At 39.6% G+C, this 24,366-nt stretch overlaps 2 protein-coding genes across 5 annotated transcripts; one reads left to right on the top strand and one right to left on the bottom strand.

Moving 5' to 3' along the window:
* Positions 1 to 1,910: 1,910 nt before the first annotated feature.
* Positions 1,911 to 12,419, top strand: wdr97 (WD repeat domain 97). 4 transcript variants are annotated; one of them, XM_034706536.1, is made up of 22 exons: positions 1,912 to 2,188; positions 3,350 to 3,586; positions 3,674 to 4,251; positions 4,334 to 4,455; positions 4,534 to 4,626; positions 4,780 to 5,254; positions 5,358 to 5,506; positions 7,169 to 7,405; positions 7,495 to 7,585; positions 7,663 to 7,783; positions 7,868 to 7,944; positions 8,043 to 8,130; positions 8,230 to 8,388; positions 8,470 to 8,610; positions 8,686 to 8,820; positions 8,923 to 9,090; positions 9,178 to 9,372; positions 9,458 to 9,579; positions 9,757 to 9,925; positions 10,227 to 10,399; positions 11,994 to 12,055; positions 12,150 to 12,419. In XM_034706536.1, exons 2-22 carry the CDS (start codon positions 3,446 to 3,448, stop codon positions 12,329 to 12,331), a joined length of 3,678 nt encoding a protein of 1,225 aa, XP_034562427.1. In that variant the 5' UTR covers positions 1,912 to 2,188; positions 3,350 to 3,445; the 3' UTR covers positions 12,332 to 12,419. The 4 variants fall into 4 exon arrangements, with proteins under 4 accessions (XP_034562426.1, XP_034562427.1, XP_034562425.1 ...); XM_034706535.1 differs by having other exon boundaries at positions 1,911 to 2,188; positions 4,534 to 5,254; positions 8,689 to 8,820; XM_034706534.1 differs by having other exon boundaries at positions 4,534 to 5,254.
* An 8-nt stretch (positions 12,420 to 12,427) lies between these two features.
* On the bottom strand, positions 12,428 to 17,206 carry si:ch73-174h16.4 (leucine-rich repeat-containing protein 14). The gene is made up of 3 exons (XM_034706539.1): positions 16,562 to 17,206; positions 14,266 to 15,111; positions 12,428 to 14,143 (listed from the first exon to the last, which is right to left on the bottom strand). Exons 1-3 carry the CDS (start codon positions 16,837 to 16,839, stop codon positions 13,576 to 13,578), a joined length of 1,692 nt encoding a protein of 563 aa, XP_034562430.1. The 5' UTR covers positions 16,840 to 17,206; the 3' UTR covers positions 12,428 to 13,575.
* Positions 17,207 to 24,366: the final 7,160 nt, after the last annotated feature.

Here is a 24,366-nt window from a genome sequence, read left to right on the forward strand (position 1 = left end):
AATATCCTCCATGGAAACATAAAAAACATTGTATGTACATTTTTTTGATGTAAATATTTATACTATTTGATAACTGTAAAACATTTCTGATATTAACAAGTTTAGTTTTGTACAATAAACTGAGAGTATCTGTGATTTTGCCGCTTGATGCTATTGCAATTTTATTTTTTTATATATATATATATATCACTGTTTTCGACTTGGATTGTTCTTTATTAGTTGTGCAATTTTTAAAAGCATCTCACTACGCCAATTTAAATGTTCTTTGTCTGACAAGGACTGAGGTTTATATTTTAGAAACACAACACAGGAACGGCTTGCATGGTTTTGATTTAGTTTTGACAGATCTTTCAGTGAGTGCTTATTTTGGTTTGGTCTCCCCTCCCCCCTTGCTTTCTGTCTCTCATTCTCTGCACAAGTCTTGAATCTACAATCAACACACCTGACTGCCATCAAGCAATCCCTACCCTCAACAAGAACCTTACACTGAAGGTTTGTCTGCATGCCTCACGTTTAGTTCTGTCTTTTGCTTTCCAGTTTGTTTGCCTGCCTCCCCAACCAGCTTCATCTACCCAACTCACGTACCCATCCACCAGCTAGCCCTTATACTCCCATAGCAGCATCACCTAATAAAGCACAGTTATTTCAGAGCCAACTCAAGGTTGTCTGCAGCTAGGTTCAGAATTAACTTGTGACAAAAGGCCCTTTTTTTCGTGTAAATACAGATGAATAGCTGTAAATTGAAAGAATATGGGATTAAAGAAAATGAAAAAAAATGCTAGAAACCTCACATTAAACACGTTCAATCCAAGCTGTCTAGAAGCATTTCAGTTCTCGCCAAAGCCAAGAACATTCTGGATCATAAATCACTACTTATTCTCTACTGTTCACTTATTTCACCATATCTCAGTTACTGTACTGAGGTTTGGGGAAACACTTCTAAAAGCTCACTGCAACCACTGTCAGTACTACAGAAAAGATCCATCTGAATAGTTCACAATGTTCATTTCTGTGAACACACGAATTCATTGTTCCTCAAATCCAAAATATTGAAATTATTTGACCTTGTGGATTTTAAAACTGCACAAATTGTGTTTAAGGCTAGGAAAAATCTTCTGCCAGGAAATATTCAAAGATTGTTCTTTGAAAGAGAGGAGGGGTTAGAACTTAAGAGGGAAGTTAAGATTAAAGATGGTGAGTGTTCGGACCACAAGGAAAAGCTTTTGTATTTCAATCTGTGGAGTAAAACTGTGGAACAGTCTCAACATGGAGCTACAGCAATGTCAGAAAATAATCCAGTTCAGGACGAAGTATAAAGAAATGATTTTCATGAGGTACAAGGAGGAAGACAAGTGTTGATAATCATGAGGTGTTTACTTTAGATTGTAGGTGTAAGTATGAAGATTATGAAGATTTGTTTTGTGGGAATGAACTCGTATAATGTCAGAACATATTGAATAAAGGGGTAGGATTAGATAAGTTTTAACTTCTTCCTACTCCTTTTCGCACATGCAAAGTAAAATGTTTCATTGCTTGCTAATGGAACTGATTGATTTAGGTTTTTTTTTTGTACAACTAATTCTTCTTTTTTACTTGTATTTTTTTTCTATTTGACTTTTACATGTTCGAAATAAAGAAATCAAATCAAAGAGTTAATAACAATAGTACATTTCCTATTCAGTAACATTGAACGGAATAAGTAGATTATTTTGATACTTTTTTCATATATTATCTCAGAGTTAGTTGAGTTTTTTGGCTCCTTATTGAACCACAGTGACATGCTTTATTCATTTTATTCATAAAAGAAGACTAACTCTTCTTGAATCTTTATCAGAAACAGTAGTTATATATTATTTTGCTGCTGGAAGTGAAAGTTTTTTTAGCTACTGATGAAGCCGAGCGACCCGTTGCCCAGTAACTAAGAATGCGCTCTTGACCTCGGAGAACAAACTCTTAAAGTCTCGAGCTTTCTTTGTGATTTTTGGACATATTACTTCATCATTTTACATACCAGAGACATTCCGCTGCATCTGGGCTTTACATCGTTTTAATGGTGGAGGGTAAACGATACGTTTTACTTATTTTACGCACCATTAAGGCTGGTACGTTGCGTAATAAATCTTCAACTTGATAGAAGATGTAAAAAGAGACTTCAAAGCTAGTCTTCAGCTGAAGAAGTGGCGAAAAGGTGAGTTATGCTGATTGCTTCCATCATTTCTTAAAGCTGGGAGGTGGAGGTTAAGTATAGGCTTACTCAAGTACATTTACTTTGTTACTGTCCACCACTGATAATAATGTAAATGTAGCCAGGGGCGTCGTAGTAGGGGGGGAAAGTGGGACTGACTACCTAGGGCCCAAGTGGGGAGGGGGGCCCTTAATGTGCCTGATATAAAATGTGTTTTCTTCCAGCTTTTCTTTTGTTTGTTATAATTGCAATAAGATAGCTAAAATTGTCTGAATAAATAAACAAACATTCAAAATTCCTTTCTGTAAAAAAGGGGAGTCTCTTCCTGTCGACTAGATTGATCGGCTCTGCGAGATGCGCGTCTCATGCCTAAAGTGGGGAATTGTCATATTTTCATCAAGTGCATCTAGTGTGGCTGAAACTGATTGAAAGTAAACTGTAGGTTTTTAGAGTTTTATTTGACTTCAGGAGGTTAGATTATACCAAATAATACCCCCTCTTGTTGTTATTCAACAAGTCACTAAGCTTCAAATAATCTTGTTTAAAGACGTGGACAGTCTGAAGGTCAATATTGTGCAGCTACATTTAGAGAAATTGTAAAAAATAAATAAAAAAATGTATATATTTGATATCTAGCTTAGATTTGAGTCAGTTAACCAGGATAGTTTTAAGCATATATGTTTGTTTAATACAAATAAAGCAGTATTATATCAGCAATGTTATATTGTGTAGGTTTAGCTGTGGTGATGGGGCCCACTTTGATATCTTTTCAGGGGGCCCAGAATTCCTGGTGATGCCCCTGAATGTAGCAATACAACAGCTCGCCTTGTGTTTGTAGGAGCACTCTCTGTAAAAGCAAAATTTTTCTACTACAAGTTCAAATTTAAATCACAAACCCTGCATATACATTGATTTTAATGGATGGAAAGGTGTGAAAGTATACCTCTATTTTGTACGAATGTTGGGTATATATCCTGAGCTTTATTCCATCACTGTTTGTGTAAGGGTGATTCTAAATAAAGCAGTTATAGCAGGTTGTTTGACATGTACTGAGATAATTTTGAGCCGGTATATTCAATTTGTAAAAAAAAAAAAAATCAGACCATATGAATTATCAGTATATTGGAACAGTGCCAAGTGTCCATATAAAATGTGTTTGTCCAGAGTGAAATACCCACAAGAAAAAAAAAAGATTATTGCTGCAAGAGAGCCAGCTGATGTCAGAGGATGAAGCACAGTCCCTTGTAGAAACTGGTGGAGATGGCGACCCTGAGTGAGGATACAAGAACAACAACAGTAGTTCTCCCTGGTCCCTCCAAAGTGCTGCAGTTTCGAGTATATAGGACTTCAAATGGAGAGCAGAAACTACTCAAACAGGATGTGAAAGAAGCTACGGGCAAGGTGAGGCTTCCTATTATGATGCTTGCCAACTTTCTGCACCTTCTGATGTCTTTCTCACCCTTTTTCTTTCCTGTTCTCTCCCTCCAGGTTACAAAAATTAAGAGAAAGCACAGAGTGTTCACTCATGGTCTCCATCGCTTGCAGCACTTCTCATGTGACAGCCCTGTACGTTTCATGATGTTCTCTGAAGCTGCTGCTTCGTATATCAGCCTCCATACTGACAACTCAGTATGCCTTTACACAGCAGATGGTCTAGAGCAGACTTCCTCAGCACGCCTCACTTTCACAGGTCTGACTGAAACAAAAATCTTAGGCCATGTTGTGGGCTGGGGTCCTGGGCCTGTTTTTACGCTCATGGACAGTATGTTACGCCCCTTGGAGGCTGCTCACGATGCCCTGGATATACGCGTGTGCCAGGCTGCAGAGCACTCGGCAGAGCTTGTGACGGCAGGTGCAGGGAACGTGTGCGTGTGGTCGGTGATGCTCATGAGGTGTAAGGTGAAGATAGAAGAGGGGCTGCAGCACAGAACATTCACCATATTAGCTTTGGCTCCACCGAAGTTTGAGAGGCCTCACATGGCTTTCGTTGCATGCAGACAGTCTGTGACTGTTGTGGACCTCGATGGTGGGAAGGTTTTAGAGCACAAGAAGGATCTCTGCTCAAGGTTGGTGTTATGTTATTTGTCATTCTTTATCTTTCCAAACTTGAGATGGTTGGACTTGATTTTAACGAGGTGTGTGTTACAGATCTATAACTGCCATGGTGTTCTGCTCTCTACTGGACTGTTTGATTACTGCATCCCAGGAGCCCTCCATTAAAATATGGGGTCCAAAGTGGGAACAACGTGTGTCTTTTGAAGGATTTAATGGTAAAATGATAGCATACACTCTCAATCTTGTTGTCCCTTTATGATCAGACTTGATTTCTAATTGTCCTTTGTGTCTAGGTGTTGTGAACTCTCTGTTCTACTGCCCTGCATTAAGCATGCTGTTATCAGCCACTGGGGATGGAACAATCTGTTGCTGGAATGTAGAAGAAGGTGATGCGGTTGAATGTGTCCACACAGAGCAGAAAAGCCCTTTGATGTTCATAGGGGGCAATAGAAAAGGAGACACTTTCTTCTCCTTTTCACATCATGGAATCGATTTCTGGTCCAGCAGAAACTTATACACTCTCTTCTGTCCACTCAAAGGTGACATAGGAGCCCCACTGAGACAAATCCTAGTCACCTCCTTCCCTGCTCCTTTCCCTATACGAGTCCTCTGTATCAGTGGGGACAGTGACGTAATGCTTGTGGCCGCAGAAACAGGAGTAGTGTTGACTTCCTTCAAGGCAAAGCAGAGGGTTTTGTGTGCCAACTACTGCCTGCAAAAGGAGATTCTGTTGGCTCTGACTGAGTCAGGTACAGTGCTCCAAGCTAACACGCTTACCAATCCAGTCACTTTGATGCAAGAGTGGAAGGAGAGAGGACAGGGATCCTGGCAGCACAACGACAACATGACTGAGTCGGAGGCCCGAAATCTGCCCACACCCGGCCCAGCATGCTGCCTGGTACTCTACTGTTATGTGACCGAAACACAGGACGCTTTAGAGGAGTGGAAGAGTTTGCAGGACAGGAGAGGTTGCAGTGAAAGGAACAAGAGAGCTCTTGATGATGCCAAGAATTTGTGAGCATTTTGTTCTCTTTGAAATATATTAATGTAAATGCTCTATAAGGTAAAATATACAAATATTAACCTGTATCTCTTTATCTTGTTGTGCTTGTGGCAGGTTTTTGATCATCCTTGGCCAAAGTGGAGGCTGTTTGAGTGTTCTGAGACTCAAAGATGGGAAGGTCTTGTACAGGACGCCGGCACACAACGGCCAGAGAGTCACCGCATTGCATGTGTGTCATGAGAACGGCTATCTCCTCTCAACAGGTATTTCTCATAGACTGCATATGTAACTGTATAAGAATTGGACCTATCTAAGGCAAGGACATTGTGAGAATTTCAGTTTGGCCTCTTGGAAGTTATCAGTTGTTCTTATTGGAGCTAGACATGTGAATCCACGCTGCCATGTTGTCACATTATTGACAAGGTGGCCTCGCCTTAAGGTATTGACTACACTGTTGGAAGGAAACTTAAGGACTTATTTCAAGGCACTTTTACCTTGAAATGAGCAAAAAAAAATCTGCCAATAGAACAAGTGAAAATTTGCTTGGTAAGATTTCTTAAAATAGGACGTAATATTTAGAAAACTCATCTTTAAATTACCAGGGAAAACTTATTTTAGGCAATATTTGACCAGTATTTTAAAGCTTAGTGTCTCAGAATAAGACAGGAATGCTAACAATTTGTATTTTTTCACTCAAAAAAAGATTTTTGCACCAATACATTTCATGTCAACTTCTTCATTTGAGATATATTCACCTTAATATGAGTTGTATTATAGCGGCACTTCTCTATGTTTAAGACCATCTTGTACTGGAAATAAGATTACAAAGTTTAATTTGAGCATTTTGAGATATAATGTCTTCTCATAGTGAGCTGGATATACTAATATTCAGTCATGTTGTTTTTTAGGATAAGCCAGCTATGCTCAAAAGTAGGTGTTTCATTGTGTGCATGTAGTTTGAGGATGTATATTTTTATCTGATTTAGAAGGTGACTGAAAACTGTAACCCACCCTTAAAAAAACATTCTTTCTTTCTTTCTTTCTTTCTTTCTTTCTTTCTTTCTTTCTTTCTTTCTTTCTTTCTTTCTTTCTTTCTATTATCAATGGAGCTGTTTTCTGATAGATCCTCCAATAAAATGCATTTACTTAAATCAAGATAATCCGTCTTCTACAAATAAGATCTCAGCTTGAAAAATGTATGAAATGTAAAATAAACCTTGTTTCTTCTAAATTACAACTGGAAACAAGATCATTTCAAGATTGATTGACATAACAAGATATTTAAGATGCATTGTCTTAAAACTAGTCCCTCTATCTTGCTCAAATATTACTTGTTAAGTAAATTTATCTTAAATCAAGTGGGATAAGACATTTTGACTAAAAATGAGACAATTTCACTTGGTAAGATTTGGAGTTTTTGCAGTGTAGTGAGTGGTGGTGAAATTTGCTTAAGTGATTGCATACATCCAATCTCTGAACACATCCACTGTCTTCTGAGGTGGGATACATGCTTCTGGGAGCAATGGGTTTCAACTGTCAACACCAGTGACAAAGGAATTTTTGTATGGCAGCATGTCCCTGCCAAATCTTGTGAGAACATATGAGAATAAGGAGGTAGCGAGATTCAAGAGGTAGTGGATGATTTGAGCATGCAGATCAAACAGCCAATCACATACATTAACTTTGCAGGTGCTTTCACAGAACTTGTGTCCCTGAATATTATTGACTGGACAATGGATTTGTCGATGAGTTTTATATTCCAATACAGCCTAGCGAATTAATCCAAAGCACTCTGCCATTACCTTTTCTGTTTAAACCAACAGACTCTGAGGACTTCTTATGCTTATAACTACAGTATTACAAGATTGGCCTAAGTTGCTTTGGTTAGTTTGTCAACTACTATGTACTTTACTCTGATCTCTAAGGTGAGGACATGACATTGGTGTTGTGGAAAGTGAACCCCTTCATCCAGAAGAGTCTCAGCCAGCAGATGATCCTGCACTGTGGTCAGCCTCAGGCCTGCATGGCAGCTCTCGGGCCCCAGCTGGCCTTTACCTTCCAAGACCTCAGCAGTGGCACCCACAAGCTAATGCACTTTAACCTACTCAACCAGAGCCGGACTGATGACCCACCCACAGAGGGGCATTTAGACCACATCACAGGTCATATAAAACAGTACAAATGAAGGAGTGTATGTTGGATATTTGGTATGTATGTTATGTGACCAGGTGTTCTCTGTGGTGTCTTACAGGATTGTGTGTTTGTCCTCACCTTGATGTGTTTGTCTCCAGCAGTCTTGACCGGACTGTTTGTGTCTGGAATGAGGAGAATCAGCTGATCAGGTTGGAGCTCATTACCTGCTCATGGATTTTTTTTAATCGTATGATGTGATTAATGCATGTTTGTGTAATCCTTCCAGTACACTGCGGCTGAATGCAGCGCCTCAGTGTCTGGCTTACAGTGGGTTTGGAGGGGAGCTGTTTCTCGGCATCAGAGGGGATTTGTACAAGATGGACTGTGCAGAGTTCCTGCCACAAATGGTAACTAATCAACTCTGTATGTTATCATTTTTAATCGGCGAAATATATCAGAAATGTTCCCTTAATCCGGTTTTATTTTCACAGCTTCTCGACACTTATCGTGTCAAGAGAGTCCCAGACTTCCCTGTCATCGAGAATAAAGAAAAGTGCAGCAAAAGAAAGTAAGATTCTTTCATGCTCCACTTTAAAAATCATCAAAAGAAGTCTAGCTCTTGAAAAACCTGCTAAAGTGAGTAATAAGAAGTTTTGGTTGAAACAGAAACCCAAGCGCAGACAAAGATGAGGACGAGGAATTGCAAGCGATCAGCAGCAGCTTATTACCGACAGAAGACATGTGGAGACAGAAGGTGAGTCTGACAGAATTTGAGACTTAGAGCTAACTTTAAAAAAAATTTAAAAAAAGCTCACATGTTGAGATGACTTGTCTTTTCCTTTTATCGTCCTAGGAGCGTGAGAGCTTGGTGCTTTTGAATAAGGACCTGTCTGCACTCTTAGAAGGCTCTGTGAAATGCAGAAAAGCAAAACCTCCAAGCACAAAGGAGACCAGGAAAGAGGCTTTTGATCAATACATGAAGATAATCTATAAGTTGCCACTGGATATAAAGGTTACCTCATCTTCCTCAGCCTGTCATTTCACCGGATTCTTGATCATTTTTAACTAATACAGAAATTATTTTCTTTTCCAGATTGATTTAGACGACACCTTTAACCCAAATAAACTTCCATTTTATCCCAAACCACATGACTTCAAGCCCTGTACCCCTTGTACCCCGACAGAGGACACTCGCCCTAAATCTAGAATAAACAAACCTCTGAAAGTGGAGAAGGTAAGAGCTAGTTTTTATTAGCATTTTGACAGATTACAGAAATGTGTATTTATCAAAGGTCTGTTTTTCTAACAGCAGGAGAGAAATGTTCCAGAACCAAAGCCAAAACCTAAGACTCCGAAGAGCGTCAAGCAGTGCACTGTTCGCCAAGTCACACCCAAGAACCTCATCATCATGGGGAAGCAGGAAGAGCAGGAAGAGGATATAATTGTACTGTAATGTCTTGATTTCACAGAAGACTGAAGAACTTATTAAACAGCGGCTCTCATTTCTGTGTTCATTCATTAATTTTATCTGCACATATCCCTGTAGCCTCCAGAGGTCATTCCTCCAGCAGATCTGCCCAAGCCCAAAACTCCTGCTCAATGTTTTCGCCGTCCAAAGACCAGAACACCTCCTCCACCTGCTCCTGAGGGTCAAGCTTTCCTCAAACAGTTTGCAGGATTAGACTGGTTTAAAGACCTCTTTCCAGATAAAAAGGTAGCCCAACATATACATCTCTGCTGTACGTCAGGTAATTAATGTATGTCTACATGAAGATCTTAAGGAATGTGTGTTTGCATGCAGTGTATACCAAGCAACCTGTCTCCAGAGGACTTCTCCCTGCAGCTGCTGGGCTCTCTGAAGACCTGCAGCGCTCCGTCTAGGATAAAGATCCTCGCTGCTCTGCAGGCTCTGCACAGCCAGGGACTCTTTCATAACACAGACAAGCTTTACCAAGGCCTGATTGATCTGATTCCCAAGTTTGTGAGACCAAACATGGTACCGTATATTCAGGATTTAGAGCATAGCTGTTCACTTTGTAAAAGAGACGCGTGTGTGATTGAGTTTCTCTTGTGTGTTTCAGTTAACCATGGAGAAGACAGCGCTTGCTGAATTGTTGAATCTTTTAGTTCATCTTAAATCTGTCAACGGTGACATTGTGAAACAAATTCTCACTCTCCTGGCTTTTAAAAAACGAGGTCTCAGGTGAGTCAGTCAATCTTTAATTTACATTCAGAGCCAGCACAATTTTAATGTCCATTACACATGTAATTTCTCCTGCCCCCAAGTGGCCAAAAAAGTACTTTTACAACTTTAGTATCATAAACGTATCATGTTTTATATAAATCACTCTAAAAGTATCTTATTTCATCCCATACACAGAGAAACAGCCCTTGACATGCTGACTTCTTTAGGTGTAAATGAGGCCGAGCAGTGGTTGTTGCCAGAGCTGGAGACCTGGGACTCCGAGCTGCAGGATCAATCTAAAAACTGGAAGAACCTCCATGACAGAGCAGACTGTTGGCTGGAGTTGTGGATCTCCAAATACAAGGTGGTAAAGATATGTTTTACTTATATTTTGAATGCCCAGTTTTACATCTGATGACAAATGTAACATCTCAAAGATGACCCGTCACAGCCTGTTAGAGTAATGTTGAGTGTGACTGAATGTCAGACAGGTGTTTGAAAACTGAGAGGCTCTCTGTCTGGGAATCAGCTCCCTGCTGCTTCTTCACTGTGACCTTCACATCTCTAAATAGGATGACATGAGAGCTTGTTACAGTGCTGTTGACTGGAATGGCTGTCCACTGATAGTGATTAACAGCTGTCTGCTTCTCCTTCCATGTGGCCAGGAACACGACAGGTTTCTGTACCTCAGGAGTACAGCAAAGTGGAAGCCTCCAACCTTCAGCGTGGTGGATGTGCTGAATTATTTCTGCTCTGTACAGAAAGAGGAGTACAGAAAGGCCAGATGTGAGGTGCCTGCTGGTCCCAAAAACGCTGTGCTTTTGCCCTTAGATGACTGGTACGTAAAAGTAGGGCTAGGCGATATGGCCTAGGAATAAAATCCCTGTTTTTCTCCTGAAAAAAGAAAACAACAAATGACTAACAACAAGTTTTGATTTAATTTTATCAATACAATTTGACAAAGGCAAACTGAAATTCCTCTTAAAGGTACAGTGTGCAGTACATAGCGACAGAACATACTTGGTAGGAATAGGAAACAATATTCATTGTACTGATATTCCTTTTTTATGGTAAAAACTTGACAAATGGAGTATCATACTTATCAGGCATCACAGGAACTTATTTTCATTAGAGGCCACTGCAGTTTCACGGGAGGGGTGGGCAAGGAAGCGTCACAGTCTAAAATCTGACTGTTTAGAGCGGGGGTGTCCAAAGTACGGCCCGGGGGCCAATTGCGGCCCAAGGTCCATTTATTTATGGCCCCCAAGCTTCCATCTTAAATTGTGTTATTTATAGCACATAAATGAATCATCTTCTGAATCATCTTTACATTTGCAGTTTCTTTCAAGCGCACAAACAAAACTAAAGTCAATCCAGAATTATCTCAAAAAGCTTCATATGGACTACCTCTCTAAAGGCAAGGCAAGGCAAGGCAAGGCAGCTTTATTTGTATAGCGCATTTCATACACGAGGGCAACTCAATGTGCTTTACATTAACACATTAAAAGCATTGGAGACATTCAGACAAGCATAAAAGAACATAATTAAAATGACAAATATGATAAAACAGAAAAGAAAAGGAAAATTAGAAATATATTAAAAATTATTAAATTATTAAAGCCAAAGCTCTGGGAATTCTTCAAGACAGCAATAAAGAAGAAACACAAGAACTCTTAAAGCTGACAGTTTTTCAAATGAATGTTTTTATCATGATGTGGAAATGTTCTTGATGAACACTAAAAGTTCAGAAGACACAAAAGAGGACACAAGACAAGATCAAAATTATGAAATTGTACAGAAAAGGCCAAATTAGGTGCATAAAAATTGTTCAGAACTCAGGAAAATAATTGTTTAGTTCTTAGATTGTTGTCTGCTGGTCAGAACAGTCTTAAAAACAACATGAAAAAGAAGTGTGATGAAATCCAGATCGTGATCCTGCCACAGGAAAATAATGAGACAATATTTTTTCCCACATTGCCCGACCCTGATGAAAAACATTTTCCCCCAGGAGAAGATAACGTTTGCTAATCTTTACATGGTACTTCCTAGTTACTGTTTGATTGAGAAAACATTTAAAATAATTGTTATTAAATATTTCATAGATAACTTTTAGGATTCCAAAGTCTCAGTAGGAGCCACTGGCCCTGAGGTATTCTGACAACATCATATGTGGCCCTCTTTGAAAAAAGTTTGGACACCCCTGGTTTAGAGATTGCTTAATAGTCCTATGTCCACACACTGTACCTGGAAAAAGTAATAAAAGCAGCGGAGGAGGTTACTGAGAAAATCTAGATTTTCTTTTTTTTAAATCGCCTGAAACCAAAAATGCGAATTACTCGATTAAATCGATTTATCGTACAGCCCTATGTAAAAGTCTTGCACATGCTTGTTCTGTGCTGCGTTTTCTTAATGTTCTGTTTCTAATCATGTAGTTCTCAACCAGTCCTTCGTCTTGGAGAGACTCACACTGGGGCAAGGATCTGGAGGCCACAAGGCAAGATTACACTTAACGTTCTACTCCTATCATATTCAACTGTGCTTGTAGAAATCCATCGGTTCTTAACATCTTGTGCATTTTTACCATACAGGACTAATTCTGCCTCCACTGAGGAATCGTCCCTTCCTCATGCATTTCCCCAGTTTCATCCCTATGCCGTTACCTCGGGTCACGCTCAGTCCCTTTCACATCTACTCAGATGAGGACTGGGTGAAGGCTTCATCACGCCGCTACTTCATTCAACAGGAGTCATATGTAGACTACTACAGATGATGCGTCTTAGCCTACAACACTCCTGTTAACTACTGACAAACATAAGTCTGATATATCTTGATTCTTATTAAATTAACTCACACAATGACTCTTAAATCTTTGCTTTAGGACAGATTTATTCTGTGGCTTCATGTAAATGATTTTGTATGGCACAAAGGTGATTTGGTACACGCATTTCCTGATGATGGTGAGAATCTTTTGACATCAAACAATGTTGAATGTATAGAAAAAACATAATCCAAACATTTTTTAAGACATTTGTAACAGATATGCACCAAAAAAAGTACATTAGACATGGAATAAATCACAATAAACATTACAATTTAGTAAGAAAAAATCTTGATATATATTTGTTGCGTTTATTTCCTACTTAAAGAAAGAAACGGTAGCATTTAGCAATCACAGATTAGAAAAGATAACTGCTGTAACACTTGAAATTTTGGTTGTTGATGCGAAGTTTACACATGAAATAGCTGATCAGATCTTGTGTTTAATAAGCTCCATGTAAATTCTAGTGAGAGATGTAAAGGCACAAGGGTAGACAGCCTGTAATCTTTGTGTCTCAGATATAATAAAGCAGAAATGTTTAATGCAGGGGTGCTGGTGGCCTAGCGGTTTAAGCGCCCCATGTACAAAGGCTTCAGTCCTCATCGCAGGGGTCGCCGGCTCGATTCCCGGCCGGTCGACCATTTCCTGCATGTCTTCCCCCACTCTCTACTCCCCACATGTCCTGTCTCTCTTCAGCTGCCCTATGAAAAAAAAGGTAAAAAGGCCCAAAAATATAACTTTAAAAAAAGAAAAGAAGAAATGTTGAATGTAAAAGCAGCCTGCTGTGAACAGTTAATGTTTTAAAGTTAAAGAGCACCTTTTTATTAAAGCATGGCGGACTACTTTTCCCCACAAGGAGAAGAGGTTATTGAATGTAATCCTACACTGTATTTCTAGCTCTGCCATAAGCAGGCACTTCAATTTTTAATTATCCTCTAATCTGTCTTATTATTTCATTGATGCACTCTGGTACAGTACAGCCTAAATTGAGGTCTTCATGTATCAGAGGCTGCGTTCTTGTAGTTGTTTTTTTTTTTGAAGTAGAAAGCATAAATGAATGATTCATAAATCCACGTACGACAGATAACAGATTCAACACAATTAAAATGGTGACAATTAGATTGTCAAAGACATTTCTCTTGCATGTGTCGGTGAGCAACTAGACATGCACCCGTGTCCTCTCCTTCACATCAGCTCTAGTCCACCAAGTCTTTATCATAATTGAGCAGGTCGCAGGTCAGAAAGAGGCCAGAGCGTCCGCTCTCTTTCAGCACTCTGTTGAGCTGGCTGCTGGTCATGTTGATCTCTGTGGCGTCATCCAGCGGCCAATCTAAAAGCTGCGCGCTGGAGGGCAGGTCAGGGAGGCCCGGCTGGTAGTCCTCCAGGGGATTTGGGTACAGTAAGTGTCGCAGAGAGGACATTCTCACAGCCATTCTCACCAGGTCCATGAGGCCGGCCATGGAGAGCGGGTTAAGAGCCAAAGCTAAGCTCTTGAGGGCCAAGCAGCCTCCCAGTGAGGGCAGCAGCAGTGCCAGCAGGCTGTCGGTGAGACCGCAGCCACTGAGAGAGAGGTGCTGAAGGCTGCTGGAGGCCTGGGAGAGGAGGCGACGGATGGAGGGCAGGGTGCTTTCATCTAGACAGTTCTCACTTAGATCAAGCTGCTGCAGCGTGGAAGCATGATGGCTACAGGACAGATAGGCATGGTCTGATGGGCTCAGGCTCAAATATGGCAGCTCTAGTATCTCCAGAGGCTGAGGCAGAGAACTGTAACAGAAGGACATGTACAAAAACAATTAGTGATCAATTCAAATATTCACAAAAGAAGTGTCAGTAGTTCAAGTATAAAAAATATTCACAGTGAAAAAATCTGGGGAATTAGGTCAGACCTGAGCAACACTCGCAGCTGTCCTGGCAGTCGCAGGGCAGTGAGGCTGAGGCGCCGCAGTTCTTTGAGCTTTGCCAGACCCTGAGACAAGTCTCTCAAGGCCTCTTCCTGACCAGGGTGGTCTCTGCGAAAGTCTAAGTTACAGTAGTGCAGGCGGAGAGACTTCAGAGTTTCGAAGGTGGAGAGCAGAGGCAGCAGCTCGACCAAACCAGTCAACCCAAGGCTGCTGTAGCGAACATCAATGCCAAGGAGACCCTGACGAGGCAGGAGGTCCAGCAAAGTCCTGATACTAGACACCGAAATCTCTTCTACACGTAGGTATCTGCACTGAAGTTTCAGGGGTCCCAGTGTGCTGAGGGCTGCACGAACACGCTCCCAAGAGCGGGCGTTTACAAAGAGATCAGCTCTCACATGCACCAGTACATCATTATGTACTTCTTTCTCTTCTGTCTCCATCTTACTACCTCCTCCTGACGGTTCCCCAACTCCTCTCCTCTTTATCTCCATCCTTCTTCTCACTCCTTTGGTCACATCCTCTTCACTCACAGTCCCACATGATCCCATCTCTTCTCTGTTGTCTCCCCACAGGTTTTTCCTGTCTACCTCATCTTCATTAGGCTCCCTCTTTCGCAGCCCCCTCTCTCTTTTCACATCCTTTTCTCTCTCCAGGGCTGAAAACCTTTTCCGCTCACGCTCCCCTTCTCTCTTCTGCGCCCGCTGTACTCCTGCTCTGGCCTGAACCACCATGGTGCAGAGAGCTACGGTCAGAGACCACCCTCCCATGGGGTCTCCCATCCCTCCTTCATCTCCTTGGAGTCCACAGAGGTCCAGTATTTGTAGGGCACACCTAAGAGAGAGGGATATGACTCAAATGTTACCCAATGTCACGACACGGTAAATTTCCATGGGAAGTTAAGCTGTGGAATTTTGGAAATATTCCAAATTGGAAGCTTTCCATGGGAATTAATGGGAGTTAACTGGGAATTGAGGGTAATTTAATGGAAAGGTATCATATCCAAGCATAAATATTTGTTTTCTTATGAGCAGACATCCATCAAAAATAATACAATTAAAACTGATTTATTTGTAAGTAGAACTTTATCAAGTGATAGATATTTTATTGAATAATCAATTCTGTCATTGAAGATGAAAAACATGATTGTTGAGTTAAATATTACACATCCCCCGACCCAACCCATTCAAAAATGAACAAAAAAGCAATCCCAATAAATTCCCATTCAACATGTTAAATGAAAAGAGCCGCTCTCCCTCCAAAAAAGTCCCATTAATTCAACATGCAAACAAAAAAAAGCATCTTCCCTCAAGCTTCTCAAGCCTAGCCTCTGCAGGATTCTAGAAATCATCTGTGCATGTGATGGAGGAACGCACAGTGCATGTAGGGGGTGTGGTCTCAATAGCCCTGCAGTAAGCAGTGTGCTATGTGCATGTGATTGAGGAATAGCATAGATGGTTGTTTTAGTCAGGATTTTTTTTATATATAATTAGAAATTTTATTGAGTTTTTTTTATTTTTTAACAAGAATAATGAACAACAAAGACAAAACAAATAAAATGGACTGCGACAACATCAGATAACATAAATAAATATAACAAAAAAATATTAATAAATAAATAAAAAATGAAAATGAAAATTAAAGGCACTATGAGTAGTTTTAACTGGCTAGGAAACAGACTGAAAGTGATACTGATGCCTCTTTATGACCCTCAATAGCAAACAAGACCATCCACAACAACACTGACACCTTCTCTGTTATCATTTTTAATGCCTGAAACCGTTCTGAGGGGGTAGGTGTCAGACCAGATGATTGACGTCTTGCTTTAGAAACATCCTTTTATGGCTGTTTTCATGTCAAATAATCACATTGTGTGATAAATCTAAATGTTAAACGACAACAGGATGAGGTTATTATCTGTTGACACTCATTTTGCATGTATAGGACAAGAGATAAGCGGTATCACTTTGTCCACAAGGGGGCGTTAGAATCAAATCAAAAGTTCCTCACAGCAGCTTTAAAAAAAAATGAAAGAGGTTGGCAGGAAACAGTGGGCATTTACATTCACGTTTCCAATTCCATGTATGTTTGTTTTAGTCAGGATTATGCAAAAATATATTTTCCCAAACTATATTTAAGTTCCCTATTAAGAGTCAACCTTCAATTTGTTAAATTCCTGGTTTATTCCCATAAATTCCTGTTAATTCCATTAGAAATCTTCCAACTTTGAATTTTGCAACCCTACTCAAGGTGCAGAAAGTAGCTATAAGTAACTGCTTCGTACCTTCGGTCTGAAAGTCCTCTTACAACTGCAAGTAGCAGAGCCTGGATGCAGAGTCGATTCGGCCCACTTTGTCCCTGTTTCCTACTCCTGCCGACCCGCAGAGTGCGTTCAGGCCATCTCTGCACCAGCTCACCCACAGCCAGCGGTCTGCAGCTGCTGAAGGCGGCCTCCAGCAGGGCTCTGTACAGCTCCCTGGGAACCCACCTGAGCCAGCAGGGCGACGAGCTGTGGTCACTCACCACCTCCTTGGCACAAAGGCTCACCAAAGTAAGGACCATGTCAGCACACAGAGGGGAAAAGCTTTAAACTCCAAAATACAACCGCGCCGAAGTGATGGCGGCGTCCACTTCTTCAGAAAAGAAGCAGCCCAGAGAGTTTAGTGTTACCTAGCTAGCTTTCCGAAACTAGCTCGAAAGCTAATATTAGCTTTAATGCAGTAATTTACACCCTTCTCGTAAAGCACCAAAAAAGACTTTATAATAAAATGTGATATGTACTTCGATTATTAACCTTTAGAGCTTGATATATTAAACGCTGGGACATCATGATAACTAGCTCTACAAACTACAACTGAGGAAGCTGCTGCTGCTGCTGCTGCTGCAAGAGGAGTGTTTACAATTTTGACTGACGCATGTTGGTGACGTGTTACGCAAACAAGCGACGTCATGGCTGTAGAACTAAATGCATATGGAGATGGGATTTATGACCGGCTCTTTGAAAGGAACGGCTCCTTAAGATCCGGTTCCCTTCAAAGAGCCGTTCAAAAGTCTGGCTCTTTGGCTCATTGTTATATTTATCCAATCCAATCCATTTTATTTATATAGCACATTTTAAAAAACAACAAGGTTCCCAAAGTGCTGCACAACAAATACAAACAGTAGAAATAAATAATAGTAAAATTTAAAATGCAGTACATTAAAAGACAAACAGAGACCAACCATAGACTGTAAAAAATATGGACGTAGTATCCGTGACGTCACCCATCTGTTTCTGAAGAGCTGTTTTGAGACCAATCGGCTGTGGCAGCCATATTGCTTCTGTCGAGCCAGTGTGACGTAAAGAGGCGGGCTTTGAGCCTCCTAGCCAACAGCTGCAGTGTTCCTGCAGCAGCTGTGCCTCTCATTGGAAGACTGGTAATCTCAATATCTTCGAAATTGCCGAATTAGAAAATAATTCACCCCCCTCACAGTGAGAGGACGTCGAGAAATTAGCTATTCAGACTACACTCATCTTTTGTACCAGGCTGTAAACATGTTTATTAATGCTGCAAAGATCGTCTTTTCCCCATTCATGTGTATGTGACTTCCGGTACTTCCGGAGCCAGCCTCAAGCGGATCCTCGATGAACTGCAGCTTTTAACACTTCAGCATTGACTCATATTTTTAGACCGGAGGTTGCCGCTTGAGACCAACACAAACTCTCATGCTGTATTAAAAGCCAAGGAGTAAAAATGAGTTTGAAGACGTGATTTTAAAAGTATCCAGGGTGGGAGCCATTTTAACTTGGGTGGGTAGCTCATTCTACAATTTAGGAGCTACCACTGAAAAAGCTCGGTCTCCCCTTGTCTTTTGTCGGCTTTTTGGCACGACAAGACATATCTGGTCAGCAGAGCTCAGTTTTATTTATTTTTTAGAAGTCAACCAGGGGTAACTCGTTTTTTATCAAGGAAACAATCACTGGTAGCAGTTATAATGATACTACTACTACTACTACTACTACTAATAATAATAATAATAATAATTCATGTTATTTATAGGTGCCTTTCTGGACACCCAAAGTCACCTTTCAACATAGCAGTAATAAAAGCAACACTCAACAGTAAATTAATACATACGATAAGATTTGGATCAGAATAATTCATACTGACAAATCCCACCAATATATATACTCTATTGGTGGGAATTGTTCTGAAATATTGATTATAATTTCATTTGGCATTGTAAACATTCCATAAGATGGTGACTTATCACCATGCTTCGACAGTGAGATCCCTATTTGTAATTTTCCCTTACCTAAAAAACTTTGTGGCTCTATAAAAACTACACAGGCTACAGATAACTTCCATGCAAAACAACTTAATTGTAAAATTTTCCACACAAGAATGTTTTAACAATACAGAAAAAAATATAAAAATAATAACTAAGAATAAATATATATGTATTTAAAAATATAAATACAACTAGAATAAAAATGAGGACATTATAAAAATGTGAATGCAAAATTTTACAACCGCACCTGGTGTTTCTACACCTGAACTATTTTACAAACAGGAGCTCAGCTTCTTGACTCAAATCTACATCAAAACAATGTAAACAATAACAAAGTGTAGACAATAAGTGTGAACAAAAGACTCATGGGGCACACAGATGACATGTGAAGGCAGCGTGGGCATTCTGTGTATACTGTAAAAACGGCTCCCACATGAGTGTCTTGCAACTGCGAATCAGTTCTCCTCGTTCATTTAAAAGAGCCGTCCAAAAGGCCGACTCGTTCGTGAACGTCACATCTCTAATGCATAAGTTGGACCTTTGTAGTAGTAACTCCACTTTTTGCTCCATTTTGTACAATTTTTTGTATAAAAACAGTAATGTGTACTTTTATTGTCATGATAATTTTATAGCTTATGTATTCCATATATATTTTTATACTGAACAACAGATTCTATGCCCCTCCAGATGAGACTTCCATTTAAGGAAATTATACTTGGAAATGTTTTTGACTTGTGTTATAATCAGAACATGGGTTTCAACTTAAGTATGGCTGCTCTACATTTTGACGAGGCGTTGACATTGCTGCCAAGTTTGTCCCTCTACTCTTAACCTTAAGTAGATGTCAGCATTGTTGTTGTTGTTGTTGTTGTTGTATGGCAAACATTTTTTTAGCTCTGCCGGGACTCGTAGCAAGGGGTGGAGGATGTATTCAGATTCTCATCTGATGTTAAAGTAACTAATAACTGTAAAGTAGTTCAAATTAAGATTTTTCTAAATGATAAATGCAAAAGATTAGCAGTTTCAGCAATATGATTAAAACAAAGAAACAAAAAAGTAACGTATTCAAAGTTAGTGAGTATTTAGTTCTTATATAATGAATAGGGAATCTGGGTATAATAAAAAGTATTTTCTCTTTTACTTAATACAGCGTTAGACGTGGCGAGAGACTATCCAGGTATATCCCTGCCTGCAATTGACACTCGATAGAGAGACAAAATAGACATCATGCACAAAGGAGAGAACCAAACACTTAAAAATCCATATGAAGAAAATTGTATAAATTGCTTTAAAAATACAACAAGGTAAAATCCACATGTACTTCATGGACACAACCCACAGGTCCAAACTACTATATAAATATACAGTTGAATATATTGTCATTGTATTATTTGTTATGCACAGTTTGTTTTCTCTCAATATTGGGACACAGAATTTGCCTAAGTGGATTAATCACTAGATGGTGCTAAAGGATCATGTAAGACAACTCTGAGGCCCTTCTTCCCCTAACTTGTCATTGTCTTTTAGTAAGAAAATAACAAATTAGACTAAAATGATTTATGGAAAGTTGCCTGTTTACTGTCTCTGTTACTTATACTAACATTATTGTGCTACTCGAATTTTCAAACAGCCATCTGTTGAGATAAAACTGATTAAATTTTATCCTTGATCAGACCTTAAAAGTGTTTTTGTTTGGGAGCATTGAGTCTAATTATGATGATAATGAATACAATTTCAGTAATTGGATTCAAATCATGCAAGGAAATTTCCCCTTGCTCACTCAGGCTTTAAATTTATGTCTTAGCTCTAATGGATGCTTTGTTTGTGAATGTAATCACTTTGCTTTATTTAGAGAGGCTGAAGGACTTTAGGGCACAGGTAAACACTGCTATTAATGCTTCTACAAGTAACACACACAGCGGTGGACACACACAAACGCAAAACAAATAAACATTCTTTACTTGATTTATTGCTGCTGCCCCTTCAAATGACCCGCAGGAATTGTTGTCCATCCTCTTACTTCTGCCTTTGATATGAAAAGGGTTAATATCACGCCCATAATCATATTACAACACTTAATAAAACGTAAACAGCAAAAAGAATCATTGTGTTTGAAGTTTCTCATGGTTCCAGCTGTACAGTATCATTTTCAGCTCAGGTTATTTCAAGAGACAGGAAGAAGAAACAGTAATAGAAAGCTGTCATCTGAATCTGTACCAAAACTACAGTATAGGGTTCACATATTTATTTTAGAATTGTATTGAAAAGAAAGCTTGTGATACATGCATACATGGTCTAAGCAAAAAAGGTTTTTTTTTAAGTAAAATATTTGTCACAAGGGAATCCACACTTGTGAAATATCTTCATATTGAGGTATCATCCTTTGCGCTCAGTTTAACAGGTAGCATATGCAAACTGTCCAAAGTTTTTGAGGAAGTTTGACCTTAAACAAATGTGGCAAATACTACTGGACACCAAATTCAGTCATTAAGAAAATCTGAAAAAGGTTGAGGTATCAGAAACAAGAGATGATGTGAACTGTTAAAGTAATTAATGACAGGAGCAGCTTACAGTAACAAGAAAACAATCAGAGGGGCTAGTTATACATCAAAACTTGCAGGAAGTCATCACTATTTTGAATATAGACTACAAAAATACACAACAGTTAAACTAGAAAGAATCATAGACTGTAAAAAATATGGACGTAGTATCCGTGACGTCACCTATCTGTTTCTGAAGAGCTGTTTTGAGACCAATCGGCTGCTGCAGCCATATTGCTTCTGTCGAGCCAGTGTGACGTAAAGAGGCAGGCTTTGAGCCTCCTAGCCAACAGCTGCAGTGTTCCCGCAGGCAGCTGTGCATCTTATTGGAAGACTGGTAATCTCAATAACTTCGAAATTGCCGAATTAGAAAAAAATTCACCCCCCTCACAGTGAGAGGACATCGAGAAATTAGCTATTCAGACTACACTCATCTTTTGTACCAGGCTGTAAACATGTTTATTAATGCTGCAAAGATCGTCTTTTCCCCATTCATGTGTATGTGACTTCTGGTACTTCCGGAGCCAGCCTCAAGCGGATCCTCGATGAACTGCAGCTTTTAACACTTCCGCATTGACTCATATTTTTAGACCGGAGGTTGCCGCTTGGAAAGAATGCAGAAACGCCACACCTGTGATGACACTTCAGTCCTTAACACCAGCTGCCGCAGCGATGTGCATGACTTTTTTTTTCAAAGAAAAATACTTGATTGTTATTTAAAAAACCCTGAATGTTTTTAAGAAAAACTTACTTGCATTTTAACTGCATTGCATGTCCGGGATTACTCAATGAAGCTGTGAAAAAAGGGTGAACTTAAAAAAGGGAAAAAATCTATGTAGTCCATGGAATACATATTTTCTCATTCTGTTGGTTGATAGGTTTACAAGTGGCTAGTGATACCTGTAGAACCATGGTAAGTGGTTATTTGGACATCAAGTGTCCATTGTTGAATGTTATGTGAAGCCTAATCTTGCTTGCTGGTTAGCATTTGATGAGTAGATTAGTAGTGTCTGTCAATATTTGCTTTAAATGGTGGATGTATGAATATCAGTTTAGGCACTATGCAATAAAACTTACATTACAACGCTAACAGTAAACTAATGTTTGAAAGACCACTGTTGTGATGAGGTTTTAGCCACAACAGCAATGAAGCCAGATAACAGGTTCGCTTTTTCTCTTTGGTCCTTCCACTGGGTTGACAGCTTTAACCAAAATGGCCCTATAACTATTGGATGGACTGAAACTAAGAATATTAAAGCTGCTGTTGGTAGGAATGGTGTAAAATACGATACTTTTTTTCTGCTGGGTTTGGAGAAAAGGTCATAATGCCCATCGGTACTCATTGGTTAGTGAAGTAATTTGAGACTATTGCGAAATCTCTGCGTTTTCCAATGCCTTTGTATCAAGCAATGTTATTATTCCCCTTGTTCCTGTTATGACGGACCAATCATAGCTAATCTCCAGTCCTCTGTCCTGATTGGTTATGAGTCCGGCACGACCATAATTGCACACACCGATCTGTGTTGGGGTGCTAAGAGGAAATCTTCGGAGGGATAGTGTTGGCACTCGAAGTCCCTCTCTCTGAACAGATGTTTACTCCATGACTACCAAAAGCTGCTTTGATGATACTCAAATAATAATTGCAAAATTACATTGTTATTGATTTTAGCTGGGTTTAGGCCTACTGTATATGACATGCTACCTAGTAGTTGTATGGTAATCATGCTAATTATGTACAAAAACCATGACAGTAAGGTGGCATTCAATTTAAGGACACTACTGGATGCAGTTTGGTAACCTGTTACTGCTTTATGAGCTATGCTGTACTCTAACATGTCAAATTGTCTTCTGTCAAAACACTTATTTTGCTTCAGATACAGTCACTGCTTTCATGTTTCCTCAATTATTTTTCTCCTCTAAAAATCTGTTACATGCATCGGCTTGTTAGTTTCACATGCCCAGACTGTTAAACAGGCTGCTTATTAAACAGGATGGGATTTTGGATTGCCTTCCACCTTCATATGGTGTGAATCTGTCTGAATTAAATGTTTCTTGAATTGGAACCAAGTCATTTTGTTGTACAAGAATTGGTGAAATAAACACCATATGCTCGACAGACTGGCTGAATGGTAGCCTGGGGCAATAAAACAGAGGAGAGTGAAAACACCTTGTCTGCAGTTTTGTTTGCTTTAAATCCAACAACACCTCCAATGAATATGTAAATGAGAATGAAGGCCTTTAGAAATGTTCAACCATACTAACCTTAACTAATGTAGTTATATTGTTTACACATTAATAGTTCATTAAACCTCTGCAGCACTGACCGACTCAAACTTAATATAGTTATGATAATTAAAATATATGATAATTATGCATCTGTGCGCTGCTAGAGAGATATGATTGGCCGGCAGCCTTCTGCTCCTCATAGCCTCCCTCAAAGATAATCCTTCCAAGTAATTCCCTCTTTTTTGTGTTGCTGACTGATCATAGTTCGACCCCCTCAGCTTTTGTAACTAATCCTGCCTAATTTAATTTGACATGCAATTCCTCCTGTAGTCTTTTAATCCTTAAATAGAAATATACACACTAAGGAATCCAATTTCTTCCTAATTCCCTTCTCCCAACCAGTCAGTCAGAATCAGAATTATTCATTCCTATTAATACTGACGTCCACTTGGCTGCCATTCTCTTCTCAGAGATAATTACAGTGCCTCTGCCGCTGATGAATTCACAGAAAAATTCAATTTCATATAGCTGTGTTGAGCAGTCACCTCTCCCGTGACATCTCTCCGGTCATATAAGTGTCAATTTATAGGCTTGTCTTCTTATGCATTTTGCAGACTCATTTGCATCTTACGAGGATGCTTCACTGTTAAACCGTGACCAACCCAGCCCCCCAACACTTCTGCACATACACCCACATATACCAATATCACATAGCCAGTGTTGGATGAATGTATCACACAGATGATTTATAAGCCTCGCACAATGGTGGTGCATTAAAAAAATGGAATATTGCACCTCTTACGATTATAACTGATGAAGAGATGTTATAAATGTTAAGCTTTCAGCTGCAGACCAGCTGCACTAGACATTCTATGTGGAAGTTTCCCATCTATCTAATAGTGTCCTCAGGTTTCAGCTTATTTGCAATATAACAGTCTTGAAAAACTGCAAAAACTTTCAGTTTGTCTCAAAACATTGCAGAGCTTGTGGTACCAGAGAGCAGACTTCCCCCTGTTTCCCAACGGCATAAATTCATCTTAGCCACTGAAAA

The sequence above is a fragment of the Notolabrus celidotus genome, chromosome 17 (assembly GCF_009762535.1).
Source record: "Notolabrus celidotus isolate fNotCel1 chromosome 17, fNotCel1.pri, whole genome shotgun sequence".
In the NCBI taxonomy this organism is placed as follows: Eukaryota; Metazoa; Chordata; class Actinopteri; order Labriformes; family Labridae; genus Notolabrus; species Notolabrus celidotus.